The sequence below is a fragment of the Nicotiana tabacum genome, chromosome 4, assembly GCF_000715075.1.
Source record: "Nicotiana tabacum cultivar K326 chromosome 4, ASM71507v2, whole genome shotgun sequence".
NCBI classification, from domain to species: domain Eukaryota; kingdom Viridiplantae; phylum Streptophyta; class Magnoliopsida; order Solanales; family Solanaceae; genus Nicotiana; species Nicotiana tabacum.
In genome coordinates this window covers 20,764,581-20,786,794 of record NC_134083.1, presented here as the reverse complement: position 1 = coordinate 20,786,794, position 22,214 = coordinate 20,764,581, and the positions used below count along the sequence as shown (strand labels likewise).

General features: G+C 37.8%; 2 protein-coding genes across 2 annotated transcripts; one reads left to right on the top strand and one right to left on the bottom strand.

Annotated features, from left to right (window-relative positions):
• The first annotated feature begins 11,665 nt into the window (after positions 1-11,665).
• LOC107802881 (uncharacterized) lies at positions 11,666-15,921 on the top strand. Its single transcript, XM_016626458.2, has 5 exons — positions 11,666-12,357; positions 14,464-14,514; positions 14,740-14,802; positions 14,884-14,952; positions 15,246-15,921. The coding sequence occupies exons 1-5, from the start codon at positions 12,019-12,021 to the stop codon at positions 15,510-15,512; spliced, it is 789 nt and encodes a 262-aa protein (XP_016481944.1). The 5' UTR covers positions 11,666-12,018; the 3' UTR covers positions 15,513-15,921.
• Positions 15,922-19,092: 3,171 nt separating this feature from the next.
• On the bottom strand, positions 19,093-21,140 carry LOC107802882 (uncharacterized). The gene has a single exon (XM_016626459.2). The coding sequence runs from the start codon at positions 21,016-21,018 to the stop codon at positions 19,276-19,278; it is 1,743 nt and encodes a 580-aa protein (XP_016481945.2). The 5' UTR covers positions 21,019-21,140; the 3' UTR covers positions 19,093-19,275.
• Positions 21,141-22,214: the final 1,074 nt, after the last annotated feature.

Genomic DNA, 22,214 nt, shown 5'->3' with positions numbered 1-22,214 from the left:
AACTAGAGGGCAGAGCACGTAGATGGTGGCAGTCTTTTGTTCTTGGCAGACCAGCAGATTCTCCTCCCATAACTTGGGACAGGTTCACCCATATCTTCCTGGACAGGTATATTCCACCCTCTCAGAGGGAAGAGTTGAGGTTTCAGTTTGATCAGCTCCAGCAAGGTCAGATGCCAGTGACCGATTATGAGGCGAGGTTTTCTGAGTTATCTCGCCATGCACTTATGATACTCCCTACTGAGGCAGAGAGAGTGCGGAGGTTTGTTGCGGCTTTACATACCGGTATTCAGGCCACTATGGCTCGAGAGGTTGAGATGGGAACTTCTTATGAGCTAGTCATGGAGATAGCCCACAGGATTGAGGGTGTACGTCAGCGTAGCCGAGAGCAGCTTACTAGAGATAAGCAGTTTAGGTATTCTGGAGAGTTCAGAGGTGCTCTGTCTGGGGGCAGAGGTCAGTTCGTGAGAGGGTAGTCTAGCAGGCCCCCATATACAGCACCACCGCCTCCTCGAGGTGCTCCAGTGCGACCCTATCTCAGTGCTATACCATAGAGTTCTTATCGCCCACCAGCTATTCATGGTTCTTCTAGTGGGTATTCAGGTCACCAGGGCCAGACTTTTAGTCAACAGCCCATCGCACCGAAGAGTTGTTACGAGTGTGGGGACCCTAGTCACATGCTGAGATTCTGCCCCAGACTGCGGGGTAGACCAGTGCAGCAGGGTCAGCAGCCTATGATTACCGCACCAGTTGCTCCACCAGTAGTCCGACCACCAAGAGGTGGAGGACAGGTGGGTAGGGGCCATCCTAGAGGTAGAGGTCAGATAGGCGAAGGCCAGCCAGTTGGCGCTCCAGCTCGGTTCTATGCTTTTCTGGCCAGACCAGATGCAGAGGCCTCAGATGCCGTGATTACAGGTATTATTTCTGTTTGCGGCAAAGATGCCTCAGTATTATTTGATCCAGGATCTACGTATTCATATGTGTCATCTCTATTTGCTCCATTCCTGGGTGTTTCTCGTGAGTCCTTGAGTACTCTTATTTATGTGTCCACTCCTGTAGGCGATTCTGTTATTGTGGACTGGATCTACCGGTCCTGTATTATTACATTATGTGGTTATGAAACTAAAGCAGATCTCCTATTGCTTGAGATGACCGATTTTGAAATTATTCTAGGCATGGACTGGTTATCTCCATATCATGCTATTCTAGATTGTCATGCCAAGACTGTTACCTTGGCTATTCCAGCATTGCCTAAATTGGAGTGGAAGGGTTCGTCTGTTAGTTCATTTAATCGAGTTATTTCTTTTATAAAGGCTCAACACATGGTTGAGAAGGGTTGTTTGGCTTATCTAGCCTATGTTCGGGATACTACTGCAGAGACTCCGGCTATTAATTCAGTGCCTATAGTTTGGGAGTTCTCCGATGTATTTCCTTCAGATCTTCCAGGTATGCCACCTGATCGTGATATTGATTTTTGTATTGACTTGGCTCCAGATACATAGCCTATATCTATCCCACCGTATCGCATAGCTCCGAAAGAATTGAAAGAACAGCTTGAGGAGTTACTAGCCAAAGGGTTTGTCAGACCGAGTATATCGCCTTGGGGTGAACCGGTATTATTTGTGAAGAAGAAGGATGGAACAATGCCGATGTGTATTGATTATCGCCAATTGAACAAAGTCACTATTAAGAACAAGTACCCGTTGCCGCGTATTGATGATATATTTGACCAGTTGCAGGGTTCTATGGTATTCTCTAAGATCGACCTGAGGTCAGGGTACCATCAGCTGAAGATTCGGGATTCGGATGTTTCGAAGACTGCCTTACGGACTAGATATGGTCATTATGAGTTTCTGGTGATGTCCTTCGGTTTAACTAACGCCCCAACAGCGTTTATGGATTTGATGAACATGGTATTCAGGCCATATATTGATTCGTTTGTCATTGTCTTCATTGATGACATCTTGATCTACTCGCGCAGTAAGGGGGAGCATGAGCAACATATGAGAGTAGTGCTTCAGACGCTGCGGGAACAAAAGTTATATGATAAGTTCTCTAAATGTGAGTTTTGGCTAGAGTCTGTAGCATTTTCAGGGCATATTGTATCGGGCGAGGGCATTAAGGTTGATCCCAAAAAGATTAAGGCAGTTCAGAATTGGCATCGTCCCACTTCGGCGACTGAGATCAGGAGTTTTCTGGGTTTAGCAAGTTATTATCGTTGGTTCGTGGAAGATTTTTCCATCTATTGCAGCACCTTTGACCAAATTAACCCAGAAGGGTGCTCCGTTCCGATGGTCCGATAATTGTGAGGTGAGCTTTCAGAAGCTCACGACAACATTGACTACAACACCAGTGTTAGTGTTGCCTTCCGGTTTGGGGATGCATACGGTGTATTGTGATGCTTCACGCGTTGGCTTGGGTTATGTGCTGATGCAGGAAGGGCGAGTTATTGCATATGCTTCACGCCAGCTGAAGTCCCACGAGAAGAATTATCCAGTACATGATTTGGAGTTAGCTGCGATTGTTCACGTTCTTAAGATTTGGAGGCCTTATCTTTATGGGGTGTCTTCTGAAGTTTACACCGATCATCACAGTTTGCAAAATTTGTTCAAGCAGATGGACCTAAATCTGAGACAGCGTAGATGGCTTGAGTTACTAAAAGATTATGATATTACTATCCTAGATCATCCGGGCAAAGCAAATATGGTTGTAGACGCCTTGAGTAGAAAGGCGGAGAGTATTGGGTAGTTTAGCTTTCATTTCAGCAGAGGAGAGGCCATTGGATTCACATATTCAGTCCTTGGCCAACAGACTTGTGCGGCTGGATATTTCAGAACCCAGTCGAGTTCTTGCATGTGTTGTAGCTCAATCTTCACTATTTGAGCAGATCAAGGCTCACCAGTATGATGATCCACACTTAATGGTTACTCGAGAAATGGTACTACGGGGTGGTGCCAAGGAAGTTACTATTGGAGCGGATGGTGTTCTGCAACTCCAGGATCGTCTATGTGTTCCTAATGTGGATGGACTGAGGAAAAAGATCCTAGAGGAAGCACATAGTTCTCGATATTCTATTCATCCACGTGCTATAAAGATGTATCGTGATTTGAGGTAGCATTATTGGTGGAGACGAATGAAAGAGGACATAGTTGAGTATGTGGCTAGGTGTCTAAATTGTCAACAAGTTAAATATGAGCACCAGAGGCCAGGTGGCCTACTTCAGCAGATGATTATACCAGAGTGAAAATGGGAACGCATCACTATGGACTTTGTAGTTGGGTTGTCGCGGACCTTGCCGAAGTTTGATGCAGTTTGGGTCATTGTTGACAGGTTGACCAAGTCGGCACACTTTATTCCTGTTGTGACTACGTATACTTCAGAGAGGTTGGCCCAGATATATATTCACGAGATAGTTTGGTTGCATAGTGTGCCAATTTCTATCATATCAGATAGAGGCCCTTAGTTTACTTCACATTTCTGGAGAGCAGTACAAAGTGAATTGGGGACCCGTGTAGAGCTCAACACAACCTTTCATCCGCAGACCGACGGACAGTCAGAGCGGACAATTCAGATTTTGGAGGATATGCTCAGGGCATATGTGATTGACTTTGGAGATCAGTGGGATCGTTTCTTCCCTTTGGCCGAGTTTGCTTATAATAACAGTTACCAATCCAGCATCGAGATGGCTCAATTTGAGGCTTTATATGGTCGGCGATGTCGTTCGCCCATCGGGTGGTTTGAGCCCAGTGAGGCTAAGTTATATGGTACTAATTTGGTGAAGGATGCTTGGGAAAAGGTAAAGTTGATTCAGGAGCGACTCCGTACAGCGCAGTCCAGACAGAAGAGTTACGCGGATCAGAAAGCGCGTGATTTATTATTTATGGTAGGTGAAAAAGTTCTTTTGAAGGTTTCGTTGATGAAGGGAATCATAAGGTTTGGGAAAAAGGGGAAATTGAGCCCAAGGTTTATAGGTCCATTTGAGGTATTGAGACGAGTTGGGGAGGTTGCTTATGAGCTTGCATTGCCTCCCAGCCTATCGGGAGTTCATCCGGATTTTCATGTATCTATGCTCCGGAAGTATCATGCCGACCTATCACATGTGTTAGACTTCAGCACAGTTCAACTTGATAATAGCTTGGGTTATGAAGAGGAGTCAGTTGCCATTGTTTATAAACAGGTTCGCCAGTTGAGGTCCAAGAGGATTTCTGCAGTTAAAGTCTAGTAGAGGGGACAACCAGTCAAGGAGGCGACTTGGGAGGCCGAGAAAAACATGCGGAGCAGATATCCACACTTATTCAGCACTTCAGGTATAATTCTAAACCCGTTCGAGGACGAACGTTTGTTTAAAAGGTGGAGAATGTGATGACCCAAAATATCATCTTTAAATTTAATAATTAATTCTGTGTTCTAAGACCTCGAAAATACTATTTATCATTCTTCGACTTGCGTGCGCAGTCCGTAAAATTTTCCAGAAAGTTTTTATGTGAAAATGAATTAAAATGTGAATTAGAGCTTTAAAACTCAACTGGGTTGACTTTGGTCAACATTTTGAGCAAACGGACTCGGATAAGTATTTTGATATTTCCGGTATGTCCGTATCGTGATTTGGGACTTGGGCATATGCCCGTAATCAAATTCTGAGGTCCCTAGCCCAAGATATGGAATTTTGATAAAAAATTAAAAGTTTAAGTTCAAACAATGACCGAATGTCGAATTATGTGCAAACGACCCCGGAATAGAATTTTGATAATTCCAACAGCTCCGTATGGTGATTTTGGACTTAGGAGCATGATTGGAATTTTATTTGGAAGTCCGTAGTGAAATTATGCTTGAAATGGCTAAAACAAGAATTTAAGTTTGGAAGTTTAACCGGGGAGTTGACTTTTGATACCATAGTCGAAATCCAGTTCTGAAAATTTGCATAGCTCCATTATGTCCTTTATGACTTGTGTGCAAATTTTGAGGTCAATCGGAGTTGATTTGATAGGTTTCGATATCGAATGTAGAAGTTGGAAATTCTAAGTTTCATTAAGCTTGAATTGGAGCATAATTCGTGATTTTAGCGTTGTTTTATGTGATTTGAGGTTTCAAATAAGTTCGTATGATATTTTCGGACTTGTTGGTATATTTGGTTGAGGTCCCGAGGGCCTCGGGTGAGTTTCAGATGGTTAACGGATCTAAAGTTGGACTTAAACAACTGCTGCAATTTTTCCTCTTCTGTTGGATATTCTGGGCTGTGATCGAGCCCATATATCGAGCCCAGGTATCTAGCTCAGGGTTGACGAGGCTCAGGCTCGAGCTTGTGATCGAAGCCACGATCGAAGGTCTAGCTCGAGGGCCATGATCGAAGGCAAGGCTCGAGGGTCAGGATCGAGACCCAAGATCGAGGGTCACAATCGAAGGCACATGCTTGATGCCATGATCGAGTCCCGGGCTCGAGGCCATGACCGAAGCCCATGATTGAGGCCACGATCGAAGCAACGATCGAGGCCCAGTTCCGAAAGCTGCCTCGCAGAATTTTAAAAGAGGGCATTCGTCTCATTCGCCATTTTTAACAAATTGGAGCTTGAGGAGAGGCGATTTTGGATAGATTTTCAAGGAAAGATATTGGGATAAGTGATTCTAACTCGGATTTGGTCTATATACACAAATATATCATTGTTTTCACCATTTAATTAGTGTTTTGAGATTGAAATTTAGGAAATTTTTAGAAACGCATTTTTGAGATTTCGGTATCGATTCAGAGTCAGATTTGAGTGAAACTAGTATGGTTGGACTCGTAATTGAATGGGTTATGGGATTTCATAACTTTTGCTGAATTTCGAGATGTGGGCCCCACAAACGAATTTTTAATTAATTTCGAAATTTTTATTGAAAATATAGTATTTCCTTATAGAATTGATTCCTATAAATTTTAGTGATTGCATCGAATTATTTTTTAGTTAGATTCGAGCCAATCGAAGTTGGATAATCGAGGAAAAGGCCTACTAGTGGATTAAATTGGAGCAAGACGAGGTAAGTCTCTTGTCTAATCTTGTGAGGGAGAAATTACCTCATAGGGGATTAAAATTAAATAATTGTTGCTAATTGTGGGGGCTACGTACACACGAGGTGACGAGAGTCCGTGCATAACTACTATTAATGCTAAAGTCTGGGTAGTTTAGAACTCAAAGCATGAATTACTTATGTAAATTGTATTCTTTGTTTAATTAATATTAATTAATATATATGAATATATTGTGAATTATTTAGATAAAAATATTAAAGGATGAAAATCTCATATACTTGATTTTCTGTTTAAATTAATTAATTGTTAAGAGAAATTGTTCGTCCTCCTGAATTTATCTTATAATAAATATACTCTCATTCCGGAGGTACATAAGAAAATGTCCTCCTTTATTGTGGAGCGGACCAAACGCCTCGGCAGGATAGATGCATCTATGGATCGTGCCGCACGTCCCTCGGCAGTGTACACGACATTCTGGATCGGGTCGTATGACCTCGGCAGAAATCGTGCTTAATAATAATAATTACACGATACTTTGATAGTTTATTATAGTTTTTGAAGCTAATTGATAAATTAAAAATCTTTGGAATTTAAAGAATTATTATTCCTGCTTGTTAAAGAATTATTGTTATTCCTGTAAATGAGGCTAATTGATAAATTTAGAAATTTATTGGAATTTAATTAATATATTGAGAATTGTTGCATTTGAAGGAATTTAATTATTTCTATTGGTTAAATAAATTATTGTAAATTCTGTGAATCATGCTGATTTAGATATTCTAGTTTTATTTCAATTTTTATTATTGACCCATAGTGAGTGTCAAAGTCGGTCATCTCATCTCTATCACTTTGAGATTAGGCTTAATACTTATTGGGTACACGTTGTTTACGTACTCATACTATACTTGCTGCACTTTTTTTGTGCAGGACCTGAGGCAAGTACTAGTGGGGGACCTATCGCCTTACACCCACGTTATCCAAAGGCATAGTAGTGAGCTGCCTTTCTGAGCCATTCTGCAGCTACAAGTGTCCCTTATTATATTTATATTATGTCTATTTTTATTTCAGACAGTATTTGAGGTTTTGTATAATCTACTAGAATGCTCATACATTTGTGACATCAAGTCTTGGCACACACATTGGTTGAATTAAGAGTTGCTTATTTTCTTGGTTATTTTAAATTACTGGTTGGCTTGCCTAAATGTAGTGTTGGGCGCTATCACGACCTATAGGTGAAATTGGGTCGTGACAGGAACATAATGGACTGAAGAAAGTCTTCATAATATCGAGATGAGATCCGAAGAAGGCACAAACGAGCTTTGAGTTTCAGGGACATATTAAATACCGAGCTCGAAGTCATTATCGATCTCGGGTCCAAATCGAACTATGATGAGAAGCGGTGGAATCGAGCTTAAGGGCCAAAGGCCAACCAATACCGGCCTAATACTGGGCCCCACGTCAACATCGAGCTCAAACCCGCATCTAGCTCTAAAACTAAAAACCGACCAATAAGTACCAATATCGAGTCCGATCAAGATCGAGCTCGTAGACAAGAGCCGTTACAACCGCACTAAGGGAAAGAATCTCAACAGGAATTAAGGAAAAGCTGATTTATCATGGGTTCCTCACTATGTATTTTTAATTATATCTAAAGTAGGATCCCTACACTAGAAGAGGGATGGCTATATTCCTACAAGGACAGAGTTTAGGCATACATTGTAACTCAGATATCATACACTCCCATATTGAAGAATTATCCTTTTTTTAGCTTCATAAGATTGATTCATCTTGCTTAATCCATAAATCATCTTCTTTTCAACTTTGCTTATTTTATTATCCTTACAGTCAATATTCGATATTCTTATTTACTCTTACGATTTGTGTCAAGTTATACCACATACCCTTAGAACTACGTACAAATTCAATTCTATCCATTTTTCGGGTAAACACTGTTCTTGAAACAATAATGGAAAGTCTTAAAGAAGAGAATGTGAGGAAGCCAATCATTCATTTGGGCCGTGGTGACCCTTCTGCAATACCATGCTTTCGAACTTCTCCAGTAGCAGAAGACGCTCTTTTTAGTGTTGTTCGATCTGCTAAGTTTAATGGTTATGCTCCTGCTGTTGGTCTTTATTCAGCTCAGAGGTCTATGTGAGTCAACAGATAAAAATCTTGCACAGTTAATAGTCGAAAAATTAAATCGAAAATAACCGAATCGAACTATAAATACTTTAATTTGGTTTGAATATTAATATTACAAAATTAAAAATAAATAAACCAAACCGTACTTTCATACTCCACCCCAAATTGCATACACAAAGATATAAGAAGCGTGGGAGGAGGGAGACAATGGTAGTCACGCGGCAATTCATAAAAGGGAAGCGTAGTGAGTAATAATATCTTGTTGAAATATAGAAAGTACGAAATTTAACACTAGTAATCAATAAAAAATAAGAATGGGCCTCGCAAATACGTGGAGGGGCATGAAGAGTGTGTGAGTAGCACGCTCCCAAGTCCGAATCATAAAAGGGTAGCAGTTTTGGTAGCATTTGTTGTCAACAATTTAATCTTATGCCTACGTTCCTATCCTAATTCTCTCTTCAGTTTGGCAATAAATTGGCATCTTTATGCCTCCCATTCCCCATTTTCACTTCGTCATAACACACGCCTTTCATTCCTAACCACTCACAGTCACTTGTCTGTCTTAATCAATTTTAGTTTATACATTATCTGCAAAAACAGAGAGTATTTGTTACTTCCTCTGCTTCAATTTATGGGGGCTTTCGTTTGATTGAACACTGAAATTAAGAAAATTAGAAAGAATTTTAAAATTTATGGTTTAAAACAAGATACAAACATTTATGGTTGTAGATTATCTCATTAACGCTGAAATGAGAATTTTAAAATTAAAGTATTTCTAAATATATTTTCTTTAAACAAACTAAAAATAAAAGTAAAACATATATTAGGACGAAGAAAGTAGTACAGTTAGATTCAGGGGCTGATCTAGAGAACGAAGACTGGGTTCACCGGAACCCAATAACTTTTATTCATATCGTGTATTTTTTTCGTTCACTTTTACTTATCCAATATTCTAAAAATAGATTTCCACTTTTACTTGTCACTTTTAGCATATCAAGAGAAGACAATTTCCTTTTTCCTGTTATATCAACAACATTAATTACTCATTTCAAATCATTTTCTCTATACTAAGTAATTCATTAAATATCTAAAAATATTATATTGTGAACCCATAAACTATTGTATATTAACTTGAGATCATTGTAGAAACCAATTAACTAGAAATCCTGGATTCGCTTATGGTTAGATCTCTCTATTGCAGCATCCATATATAATAGTCATTCACTATAAAAGCAAATTTTTTCGGACCGATATTTTATGTTATGTTATTATATATGTCATCTATAACACACTTCACTATAACATTCAGAAAATATCGAAACAAACGCGACTGTTATAGAGAGGTTTGACTGTACCTACTAGGAGACAAGGGTTTTTTATTTGATCACATGAACATTATATAGAGAGTTTTTCTTATGGTTGAATCTTGAGTTCGGATAACGTTCTATTTGGACAGAAGGAAATACAGAACATGAATTTGCTAGTATTCTTTGCCTTTCCCTAATTTACTCATATTTGTTTACATAGTTAGCGAAAAATTAAGAAGAATCAACTAGAAAGAAATGGTCTTCAAACTCGTAATATGGCATCTTATCCAATTTTGCTACGGAGAATGTGATAGAATCGCTATGTTTTGTTTTATTTGATTTATTAATTTAATTAACCGGTATAATTAATTTGATTTTATTGAAAAAAAGCTGATTCAAACCAATCATACACGCTCTTAATCTCATCTAATTACTTCGATACTTGAAAGTTTTGTGAATCTTGGGATTCTTCAATTCAAAGTCGAATGGGAACTGGGAAGATAGTAAAACAGTACTAGTGGACGTCACCAAGGGGAAATGGCGCTCTCTCGCAGTAATATTTTGTTTTGTTTGACCTTTCCCTTTGCTGTGTTGAGTAACTATACTAGTTAGGAGCACAGGCGGATGTACTTCATTTGAATATTTAATAAGGAGTATAAATATATATTTAAAATTCTACAAAAATCTTAATTAATATAAGATTAAACATATAATTTTAACCGATACAATAAGTTCAGAATAAAATTAAATTTATTAGATTAAATTTAAATTTTGAATCCGTTCATTATTAAGTATTGTATTGTTTCTTCTTCATCACATTAATCTTCTCTTTCTGCTAAATAAAACCAGCCATCACGTGATACGGCATGATGCTTGAGTTAATAATGAATTTGGAAATACTATATTTAAAGGTAAAAGAAGTAAAGTAGGCACACCTCTTCAGACAGGCAAGTACCATGCTTCTGCCCTTTGACATCTTTTCTATGGATCAAACTTGAATTCGTTCCTTGTGTTTAAGCTCGTCCGAATCTGAAAGCAATTGATCATACCACGATTGTATATTATAACTACTTTCAGGGGTTTGTTATATATTATTGAGACCCATGTAAAAGAAAAAGAAAATACTTATAATTGATATTTATGCAAACAAAATAAAAAAATAAATGCAAGATATATGTCTTTATCACTTAATAATGACTAAATGATATACACAAATTCACTTTACTTTGAGATTTGTAAAGCTAAATAGTTTGATTTAGTTTAAATACCCTATGAAGATAAATATTTTTGTTAAATTATCCCACATTCGTTAAGGTATAAATTATTTATCTCATATGATCTTGATTAATTCTTAATCTCATGAATCATGAGCTATGTTGAGTCCGCGACATATTATTCTTAGATTGATCTTTCATAAAAAAGTCAAAGTTCACTTGAATTGATAAGGAAAGTAATGAATGGATAACAGAGTTGCGACAAGTGGTAATGTTTTTGAGCACAACATTGTGCCAGTTACTAGTGAAGATTACAAAGCAATAGAAGAGTAATTTTAAAAATGTAAAAGCATTATTATAATGTTTGAAAATTAGAATATGTTTATTATGTAAGTTTAAAATCAGTCTTCTTAAAAATTTCAGAAAATTTAGATAAGGTAACTTTTCATTGGATGGAACTTGGAAGTAACCATAAGAAGAAGGAGAGTGTCATACGCGGCATCATGTACGCATAAAACCAGCCAATTAGGTCCCCACTCTCACAGATAACACCACCTCAACCCTCAAATAGACAACATCACCATTCTCCCATCCCCCACTCTCACTTTCTCTACCACTCTCGTCCCCTCGCGCGTGATTCCTCAGTTACCACAAAGTACACACTCTCACAAAATCCCCATCATCAAAAGCACCGGCTCAGCGCCATGTGTCAATGGTGGGTCCCAATATCGCTTATTTTATGTAGAGAAAAGAGAATTAAAAAGAAGCCATAAGTCCATCCCATTTCCAAATTGTTGCCTTCCATTCAACACCAACACAAGTGTGCGTGTCAATTGGCGTATGTATACACTTTTGCACACTATCTTTTTTAAAAATAATTTACACAATCAAATTAACTAAAAATAATTATTATTTATAAAATATTTAATCTTCTAAAAATAAAAAGAAATTTTCATATTATGTCAAATTATATTAATAATATAAAAATATTTTTTATTCAGATTATACAACAACAATAATAATAAATCTAATATAATCCTATACATAGTAGAACATGAGGATAATGTACATGCCTTAAACATTTTATACACATACACGCACTTCGGTATTCACATAATTAATTAGTTAGTATATGTATATATATAACTTCTTTCATGTCATACTGCTCATTTATTATTTTTAATGTAGCTACTTTCTCTTTCCGATTTTTCTTTGCCTTTGCCACCACTATCCCCACAATCTCATTCCATTCCTCTCTCATCTTCCTTCTGCCTTCTCCTACACTTTGTCCTTTTCCAACCTCTCCTACTCTTTTCTTTTTCTACCCTTTCCACTGAAGAAAAACATAGCCATGACTGAAGAGGAGTGGCTTACAGCGGCTATAATGGATGACACTGTGGTTGCTGAGTTGCTGTTGCGTCTCAACCAGGTCAATCCGTCTCCGTCCAAGTCAAAGAAGACAGGTTTACCGCTTGAGTGGACTGTGCGTCAACGCCGGTCTAGACCGGTTTCTGTTAATGCTAAGAAGCCGGCTCCACGTGCCAGCCCCACTACTCCTTTATCCTGGAGTGGCGCCACCTCTGTCAGCGGTGGAGGTGGTGGAGGTAGTGGTGGCGCCGTTGATGGTGGTTGCGAAGAGTCCAGCGGACCTCCTCTTCCTTTCAAAACTCCCAGTAGCACGAGATCTAAGGTTCGTATGTTTGTTCCTCACTCTCTCTTTATGTGCGTGTGCTTCATGTACTGTTATAAAATTAGTTTATCCATTGCGTGTTTGTTTTACGGTGGATGGCGGAGTTTGAGTGAGTTGGTGTGTGGTGGTTGTGGTGAGTTGTTCGTTGACGTGAAGTTCTTCACTTGAAAAAAAAATTAAAAAATATGGCGTGTCATTCGATTCGTTCCTCGTGATTATAATTCGCTTCCAAAATCAGGATTATTCTTTTCAACGCGTCCATATTGGAAGCAATAGTTAGACGTGGTTTCATTGGTCTCATCACCTGTCACCGTTTTTTCAGTTGGAAAAAACCATTTGTGTCAATTTATCCGATTAGCGGAGTATAATTTAAAAGGTTTCCGGTGGGCAGACGGTGGCTCCGTTTAATTCGACGCGTGTTGACCAAAGTGCCCTGCCATATTATAAATCTCCGGACTTTCCATATTCTAAATTACTGTAGCTTATATATCTTTATTAAAATGAATATTTACCAGGAGGAGAAAAGTGGTGACTTTACTTCAACGTATGTTGTCAGACGCACAAGATTGAATGACTCTTCACGTTTTTTCTCTCTCACACACTTTTCTGCTCACCAGCCGAACCTCCCCATTATTGTGTGCGTCTTCGTGTCACACTTTTGTAGTCCTTAAATGACTGAACTACCCTTTAATTAAGCCGACCTGATGTAGTGACCAAACAGATGTCCCCAGTCCTTGTCGGGGTCGGTTCTCTTTTGAACCATTGGATTTGGTACTGAATTGCAAAAGAAGCATTAGCCCCACTATAGCCACCTCCTCCATTAGTCAAACCCCTTTTTGTCCTCGTTTTCGTTACTTTTGTTTTCCCAAGTGACTGATTAGTGGGGGCGTTAAAGTCTTTTTACTATTTGAATTTTGTATTTTTTGGAGAAAAGGGAGTGGTTCGGAATTTAGATGATGAGTAAAAAGGATGGCGTGTGTTCGCGGCAAATAGGTATGCGTTCAGTTTGGTAGTAGTGTTTGTTACTGATTAAGCAGTTTATTATAAATTGTAGTCGTGGAAAGCGGAGGAAATGATCTAGTGGAGTTAGATGTAGAGAGAGCTTAAAGTGCGGTTTCAGGGGTCAGAATCTAGTTATCTACCCGTATGAGCTTGTCGTTTTATTCACACCCTCAATCTAAATTCCATTTGGTGGACAGAAAATGAGAACGAATATTTTGGGACACCTTACAAATGTACGTAGTCAATTGTTTCATGTGATATTACTAAGGTTATAGCTAAAGACTAAAGCTACGTGTAAGACAAATATCAGAAATTGTTAAAATATGTACAGCTTACACACAACCTTCTGCCGCAGTCAAAAAAGTTAGACAACCAAACTTTTCTTGTAGTTAATTAATTAATTTAAGAGGTTATAGAGGCTTGACAGCTCCTTATTGTAGCATAAATGTTTTACCTTTACCATTACTTGGCGAGCTAATCAAGAAGTGGCAGCTGTAGAAGTGAAAAGTATTCAGTCAAAGAAGTGTTTTTTAGTGAAGGGGTTCATTAGAATTGCATGTGTAAAAAGTAGTCGTAGGGGTGTTATAGCTAACTTCTAATGGGAGAACGTCCCTAAGAATTTTAACTTTGTGGTCCTTTCACAAATCTGTCTCTAGCTCATTAAGAAGTTACCGTCCCTATTTATATTACTTCCTGGGACCTTAATGTAGGAATTAATATCACAGATATTGTTGAAAACATAATATGTTAAATTATGAATTTAGTTTCTCTATTTACCCCCATTTCTTATGCTTTTTGTCTGATAAATTTGTTGATTATATATGGGTTCAGCTTCCTTTAGTCGGTTGGATAAGGATTGCATGTTGGTAGCAGATTGTCCCAAACAGTTTTTGGTTTACATTGTGATTAATGTTTTAAAGACATGATATAGTTTGTTAAATATTGTATGCAGTAAAATTTGTTCCCCTTCCATCTAAAACCCCTCGACATGCCTTTCATATATATTTTCTCTTTGTAGAAAATTATTATACACTATATTTTCTTGAAAGTGAGCGCGCTTTTGGTGGACAGATCATTCATTTACTGATTTTGCTTGACTTTCAGGTTAACAGTACTAGTGATGCTACCACCAGCAAGAGATCAAGAAAGAAAAAGGTTAGGGTAAACCCTCGACTAAGTTATTAATTAAGATAGAATAGTTCATCGCAAGTATAACATTGTATATGCAAGAAAGTTTGAAGGAATACCTGTCGCTTCATTTCTTTTACTTTGATTTTTATTAAGCGCCTGACCCCCTATGAAACATGTTCCATTTCAAATATCCCAGGACTACAAAATTACCTATTCATTTTTTCCTATTTCACTTTCTCTGACAAGCAGACATTGACCGAACTGAAAGAAGAGGAGATCTTGCTAATTAAGGAAAGAAAGCAATTGAAGAAGGTATTCTTCTTGGCTGTTGTGATTAGCTATCCTTATAGTGGAATTGTGTTTAAGTTCCTGAATTAACTCCACTCTATGCAGGAATTAGCTTTGGTACGCACCAATTTGGAGAAACAAAGGGATACAAATCAAAACCTGAAAAGAATGAAGGTAAAATTCGGTAATCTGTTTGGCTGGTCTATTTTGCACTGTATGATATTGTAGGCAACCTTGATATTTCATGCACACCACTCTTTTGGACTGATTAATTTTATCCTCGCAAGGGAATCAACAGCAGTTAATGGTAGCATAAATGATGAATGTTAGTTTAAACATTAATGTGGATGGATTTTCTTGATGAATTTTCTAAGAATAAGCAAGGATTACCTACTTTATCTCCGCTACAGATCAAGAAAGAATGGAAGAATAAAAATTGTATACTAACTTGATGTCCTTTTCTCCAGCTTGATTTGCACCCTCAGCAGGCAAATGAAAGAGGTAGACCTGTTGCATATGATGGGAGTTTGGTTCAGTATCAGCAAGAGGTCCTACCAAGTAATCCAGTCATTCCCATCTTCCGGGAAAAAGCTGCAAACAAGGTCTCAATATTGCCATCATATCTGGAAGAGCAGCAAGATGTCACATCTCTGGAGTCTAAATTTGTACTCCCAGACCTCAATATTCCATTTGGTGAGGATTCCAGCTCTGAAATTCTTTGTGGGGTGAACTGATATAGTAAAGCATAACACGGGCATCCTCCAGCAAAGGAAGACAAGTATAATGAGAAGCATCTATAGCTTGTAAGGGCTAACCCTGTTATAGTATGATTTATGGAGTCAGATGTAACTAAGGACATTCCTCCGCCTCTTGCCACACAGAGCGTGCTTACGCAGGTTTCTAGTCCTGAAGATACTGAGGGTAGTTAGGATCTGTGATTTTTTTCTTGAGAAGATGTCAACCGTAGGTTAGAGATCCTAACTCATTAGTTGCAGTAACATTCTTTTCTGACAGGTTTCTTCAATGTCCGATTCTTTGGGGCCAACCCTCATTCCTTCTGAGTTTGAGATAAAATGTAACTATTTCATATAATAGTCGATCATATTACGTGAATACCATAACTCTCTTTGCTCCGTTGATGCATACACTTTCATTACACATTTTAATCGGCTACTATATTTTCCCACCAAGGTCCAAGCAGAATCTGCATATCAAGCCAACTGAGGGTTTTTCTTTTTCTTTTTTTTTAAACAAGAAAAGCTCCCCACTGGAGAATGCATTGATAAGTCAAGATGTACATAGAGGGGGGCATAAACCAAATCACCCAGAGTAAAGCTGGGATTGACTAAGTCCATCCATTATAATTTGACTAGTCCAACAAGAATTAGGAGGTTGCTCCTCAAACATATTAGCTCACAAAATTAGCTCACAAAACAAAGGAACCAAGAAAGATCAGTCAGCTTGGATAAAAAATAAAGGTCCTCTTTCTTACTCTGATTCTGAAATTTGGCATCCCTTTCTCATCATTCTTCAATAAGGATATAATCTGCCTTGGAAGATTTATAGCCTCAGTGAAGAACTGACTCTTCCTCTCCACTTCAGCTATATTAGCTAGGAGGTCTGCTGGGATGTTACCTTCTCTGAGTGTGTGAATATAATGAAAATTTCCAATTAGGTTCATTGCTTGAATCGCTGAGATCTCATCCTTTATATGCCAAGTAGTAAAAATTTCTTCACTTATCATCTGGATAACAATAAGAGAGTCCGACTCAACTGTCAACCTGTTAAAGCCATGATCTAAGCACCATCTAACTCCAGTTTTGATTGCTTGAGCTTCAGCTGAATTGTTTGAGCAACTACCAAAATAAACAGTAAAAGTCATGATCAAACGTCCGAGATGATCTCTTACCACCCCTCCACCTCCTGCATTACCTGGGTTTCCTTTGCTACAATCATCAACATTTAATTTGAATTTCCCGTCAATCGGTTTATTCCATCTCACAGGAAGAATGTGTAGTTGAGGTTTGATTATGTCTACCAATTGACATATCCTTGGGAAAGAAGACATAAAAGGCAGAGAAGGAAATTCAGTAGAAAGCAACAATTGCATCAAGTAGGTAATTTGATCAATGATTCTATGAATTGAACTTCCGATACCCTCATATTTGTAGGTACATCTATATTTCCATATTTCCCAACAAATAACAGAGGGGAGACATTGCAATAACATGTCATGAACTTTGTTTTGTGGTTTGATGAGCCACCATCTGGTGAATTTGGCCCGAATACCACCACCAGAGTTAATAGACAATCCACAAGCATCTTGAAAATATTTTCAAACTTTTAGAGCCACATCACCATCACAAAATAAATGGTTTGTAGTTTTCATATTGCTATTGATGCAACAATAACATTTTGAGGGCCCATGAACACCAAACGTGATCAAAGAGTCATCAGTTGCAAGCTTACCATTTAATAATCTCATAACATGAAAAGATACTTTAAATGGTAGTTTAAGGTGCCAGATCTTAGCTGTAGTGAGGGAAGAGCCTCTAGATTTTCTAAAAATTTTCCATGCTGATTTACTAGAAAAAGATCCAATGGGGTTTGCGAGCCAGATAGGAAAAATGCGATTTGGATAATAGCTTTTCTTATGACACAAGATAAGATCCTTCTGTTCAGGAGAAATCTTGATAGATTGAATATGAGAAACCAAATTAGAAGGGAGAGTATCACGAGTTTATCCAACTTCCATTGGTTGTGCCCAATAAAATCAACCACTTTTATCTTCTGGGACTTGTTTCCCTGTTGAACTAACTTGGCAAGAGCTCCTTTATTGGTCCAGTTATCCCACCAAAAAAAAAGGTTACCTTTTCCTATATTCCATAAAATATGTGCTTCACAGTCTTTCTTGATAACCATTAGCCTTCTCCAAGAGTGTGACTGAGTATAACTCTTTTCTAGCAACTTCGCGCTTGCTTGCGTGAAGGCTTAGAGCCCTTTTCGCTAGGTCCAAAAGCTTCCCAAAAGATCTGATCCAACAGAAATCCCGCATTGAGCGTAGCTGATATGCGGTAACTAGAACCTCAGCTCTATTTATTGGTCTGAGCAAGATACGACTTATTTAAACTGAATATTTAAAACCCAATCCGATAAGAGCATCAAATACGAATCACTTACCCTCTGGGAGCCCTTCTTTCTGGAAACGTCGAATCGGGTATTTTATGCTTAACGCATTCTACCCCGTGCTTAACACATTTAAGGCCGGGTGCCTGTGAGCTTTCTAACTATTTTATGTGAGATGGGTGCCTTCACCTCTGTAAGAACCTTTATCACGAAAGAGATTAAGTAAGGCAAGTTTCTGACCATTAATTCTGTAACAAAGGAGCGTAGTGGCAGGCTCGCATAGCAGTATTTAGCTTCCAGGAAGAGGGTGAGAGGAGACTTTTGAGTTCTGAGGGTTCCTTTTGAAATAATGGCATGAAGTCCTAGATGAAGGTGAAAGATGTGTTGATCATGCTGATCTAAAAGATGAGTGGAAGGCGAGACATTGAACTTCATACAGATTACTGCTTACAAAAAATACTGTAAAGCATATCCAGAATTATATATAGAAATGCTGATCACTGCCATCACAAACCAGGAATAAATCATGATGGAGGAAATGTGTTAAGAGAGGGTCTTGGATACAATATGTATAGCAAGTCCTCAACACAATGGCCCTAAAATTTCTGCAATTTATAAAAATATAGAGATAGAGGAAATGATTTGCTTGGCTTATGTTATTTGCATTTCTAAAGCACATAATTTATACCTGTTTTACATCAAATCGTATCTAATCCTATAATTTTACCAAAAATAATGCAAATAATATCCAACCCATAAAAATTCTAAAGAATCAAAACGTAATCATAGGATTATACTTTATAAAAAAGATCATCCATAATGATAGCAGGCTAGTCCTTTATTTCCAGTTATAGAGGATCCAGTTTCAACGAATAAGATCGGGCAGAATTCATCATCTGGACTTGGTTAACAAGAACGAGAAAAACTGGTAAATACAGGATGCATCGGATGCCTTAGAATTTTACAGTTTAACTAAAACTTAAACACTCTTTGCCTATTGGTCTGTTTAAGAGCAAAAATCTTTGAATAATACAAAACAATGAAACCGTAAATAAAGCTGCACCGGAGCTATCAAAGAATATTTGTCCAGTTCTCCTTTTTCTTAAGATTTTCATCTTTAACCCTTGGCACCCTGCTGAGGAGGAAGCAGGTTTGATTGTTGTGTGCAGATATAAAACAAATTTATATAGATACTGACATACTGCATATTCAATGTCAAATAATCGCATCGGCATTTTAATTTTGATCAAAATTTACAATTATCAAAGAAGAAGAAAAATCAGTGTTATATGACACTATTGACAAAAAGGAAAGGAGATGCAAGATGGTTGAAATCAAAGAGACGCCATTAATAGTTTGTCTTATGGAAAACTAGCCTGAGGACACTAGACATCCGTGGTGCAAGTAAAATCCCCTCAAGCTATCACTAAAAGCAGAGCAACAAGGCGGAATAACTCTCCTTAGCGATGATGACGATAATACCATACTATTTAGAGAACTGATACTAACTTGAGGACAATTCTTCAAGTTTATCTCTCGCAATGATTTACAATTTTTCACCAATGCATGTATGCCATCTGCTGTCACTCCTTTGCAGTTCTCCAAGTTTAACTTCAATAGGCGAGAACATCTGCTCCCAATAATAGCCAGGCCTTTGTCACTTAACGCTGAACCAGCTGCACTGATTACCTCAAGATTAGGCAATTCAGTGCCTTGTCCGATATGTGTAATCATTGAACAGTGATCAAGTCGCAAATCCCTCATTTGATTGCACACCTCTAGAACAGAAGCAATACCTGCCTCTCTAAGATTTCTACACGAGGACACATCAAGCATCTCCAAGTTGGGGCACACTAAAGCAACTTTTGCGAGAGAGTCATCATCCAGGTACAAGTTATTTGCCAAAATAACAGCTCTGATCCTTGTGTTCTTCACACCATTATGAAATGAATCCGTCATTCCCAAACAAGTATTTTCCATGTTAACGGTTTCTAGTGAAGGACAATTTCTTGCAAGCGTAAAGAACGTATAAATGGTCAATTTCAGACATTCTCTGAGATTAATGGTAACAAGACTTTGAAGATATTGGGATAAATCTTTCATAGTCTCATCAGTCAAGAAAACTACTTGAACCAAAGATAAGAACTTTAGTGATCGGTACGCGCACAGAAGTGAAGAGATACCAGATAATGTGAAATTTGTACACTCACAAAGCGAAAGCCTAGATAGAGGGAGAGAAGCCTTGGCTACCAAGAATAGGAATTCATCCGAAATAGTTGAGCAGGAAACATCGAGTGTCTGTAAAGTTCGGCTGCAAGTAGCCAAACATTCAAAACCGGGACTTGATCGAGGAATGTGAATCTCAGACACTGAAATCCACTTCAAAGCAGCACAAGCCCGTAGCATAGAGAGGATCCCGTTTACAGTTATCAAAGTGCAATGCTCCAACTCAATGCCTTGTAAATTTAAACAATTCATAGACAAAGCAACAAGGGAATTATCAGTAATAAAATGATTCCCAGAAACACTGATTTTACGCAAATTGGTCAAATTAACCGATAAAACCCCAATCCCAGCATCAGTCACGATCAAATCACCGTCGATTCTGTTCATCAAATTGAAATCAAATTTCGTCCTAGGATAGCTAATATCAAGCTCTTCCAAAAACGGAAACGACTGTGCTATAGCACACAAATCAGGATCACGTAAAAGAGCGAGATCGCTACACTTCAAAACCCTCAAATCCTTCAATTTACGCCCTAATTCCTTCAAACCCTTGACGGGTAACTGTTTCTGATTAGAGATCTCAAGTTGTTCAAGATTGGATGTATAGGAGACAGAATTGGCAAGATCAACAAGAACATGATCAAGTTCACCACGAAAATTACTGAGATCAATCGATTTAAGATTCGGAAAACGGCGAATGAGTTTAGCAATTGTACCGTGGATAAGAAGAGTGGAGTCAATTACAGATAAGTGGAGGCGTAGACGATTGGTGAGAGCAAGGAGTTGCTTGGACACAGAAGAAAATGATTCCACGTCGGATTGGTGATGGAGACGATTGAATATCAGTTCCCAGCAATCTTCAGGCAAATCTTTGCAATTAATCGCCATTGATTTCAGCTAATTAGGGCAAAAAATGGATGAAGATTTGATCGAGTGATTAAGGAGATGATTGGGAATTCCACAATCTTTGACAGAGAATCCGGACTTGAGGCTACTAATAAAGTTGAAGTGGGGTTTATTTTCACGTTATCTGTGGGCCAGCTGGGCAACTATAACAGGATGGGGTTTTATTTAATCCGTTTCAATTTTGAAATTTAAAATTGAGATCCGCGCACTAACCAGTGTAACGGATCATTTGGTACTATGGATAAATAAAAATAATTTTGTCATAAAAAATTATCGCCTTATTCTTTGTTTGATTACTAATCGTAAAAAAGTTATTTCTGAATTAAAATAATATTGGGATAACTTATACTTATCATAGAATGAAATAGTAATCTCAGAATAAGTTATCCCACGATAAAACAATAATATTGACAATCACAAGATCAATACAAAACAATCAATAAAAAATAATCTCATTATAACTTATCCCCACGTAATGTCTTCGAACCACACCACCCCTAACAGTTTAAATTCTAATGGAGTAACAATTAAGCCCTTTTGATTTACTTCTACTTATATGCAAAAACATATCAAATTCTTACTTTAACTTTAGGAGATACACATCTCCTTGTCTTCCTTCCCCACGTACATCAGATCATTAGTCACACTATTATTTCTGTACATCCCATATTTTACACTATATAATTTATCGAATTTCCCATCTATTTAATGGAGTATTTTTTTTCATATCTTATTCAATTACCTATAATGAAAATAAAATGTTATTTAGAGAGCTAAGAAGGTAATCAATATTAACTTAATATGTTCGTCAATGGTTACTAAAAATGAAAAACAATTGAGTGACAAAATATCAAAAGTAAAATTACCTGTTTTTGGAATTTTACCAATGGGAATACAAACTCGGAAATAAAAGAGGGAAGATCAAATACTTAATACACCCCATAACTAACAATTGTTTAAAACAACGGTATATTTAGTGATAGATTTATAAAGGAGATTTCTCATGTATAGTGTGCATCGTATTTCAAATGGGGTACAATGCATTATTTCTTAACTTTTTATTCAATTTGCACTACTGTTTTTATTCATTATATTTGTCATAAGCTAAAATCCAACATCTTGTACCAACAAAATCTTCAAAGGAAAGATCACAAATAGTACTAGTTTCGTTTGTCATA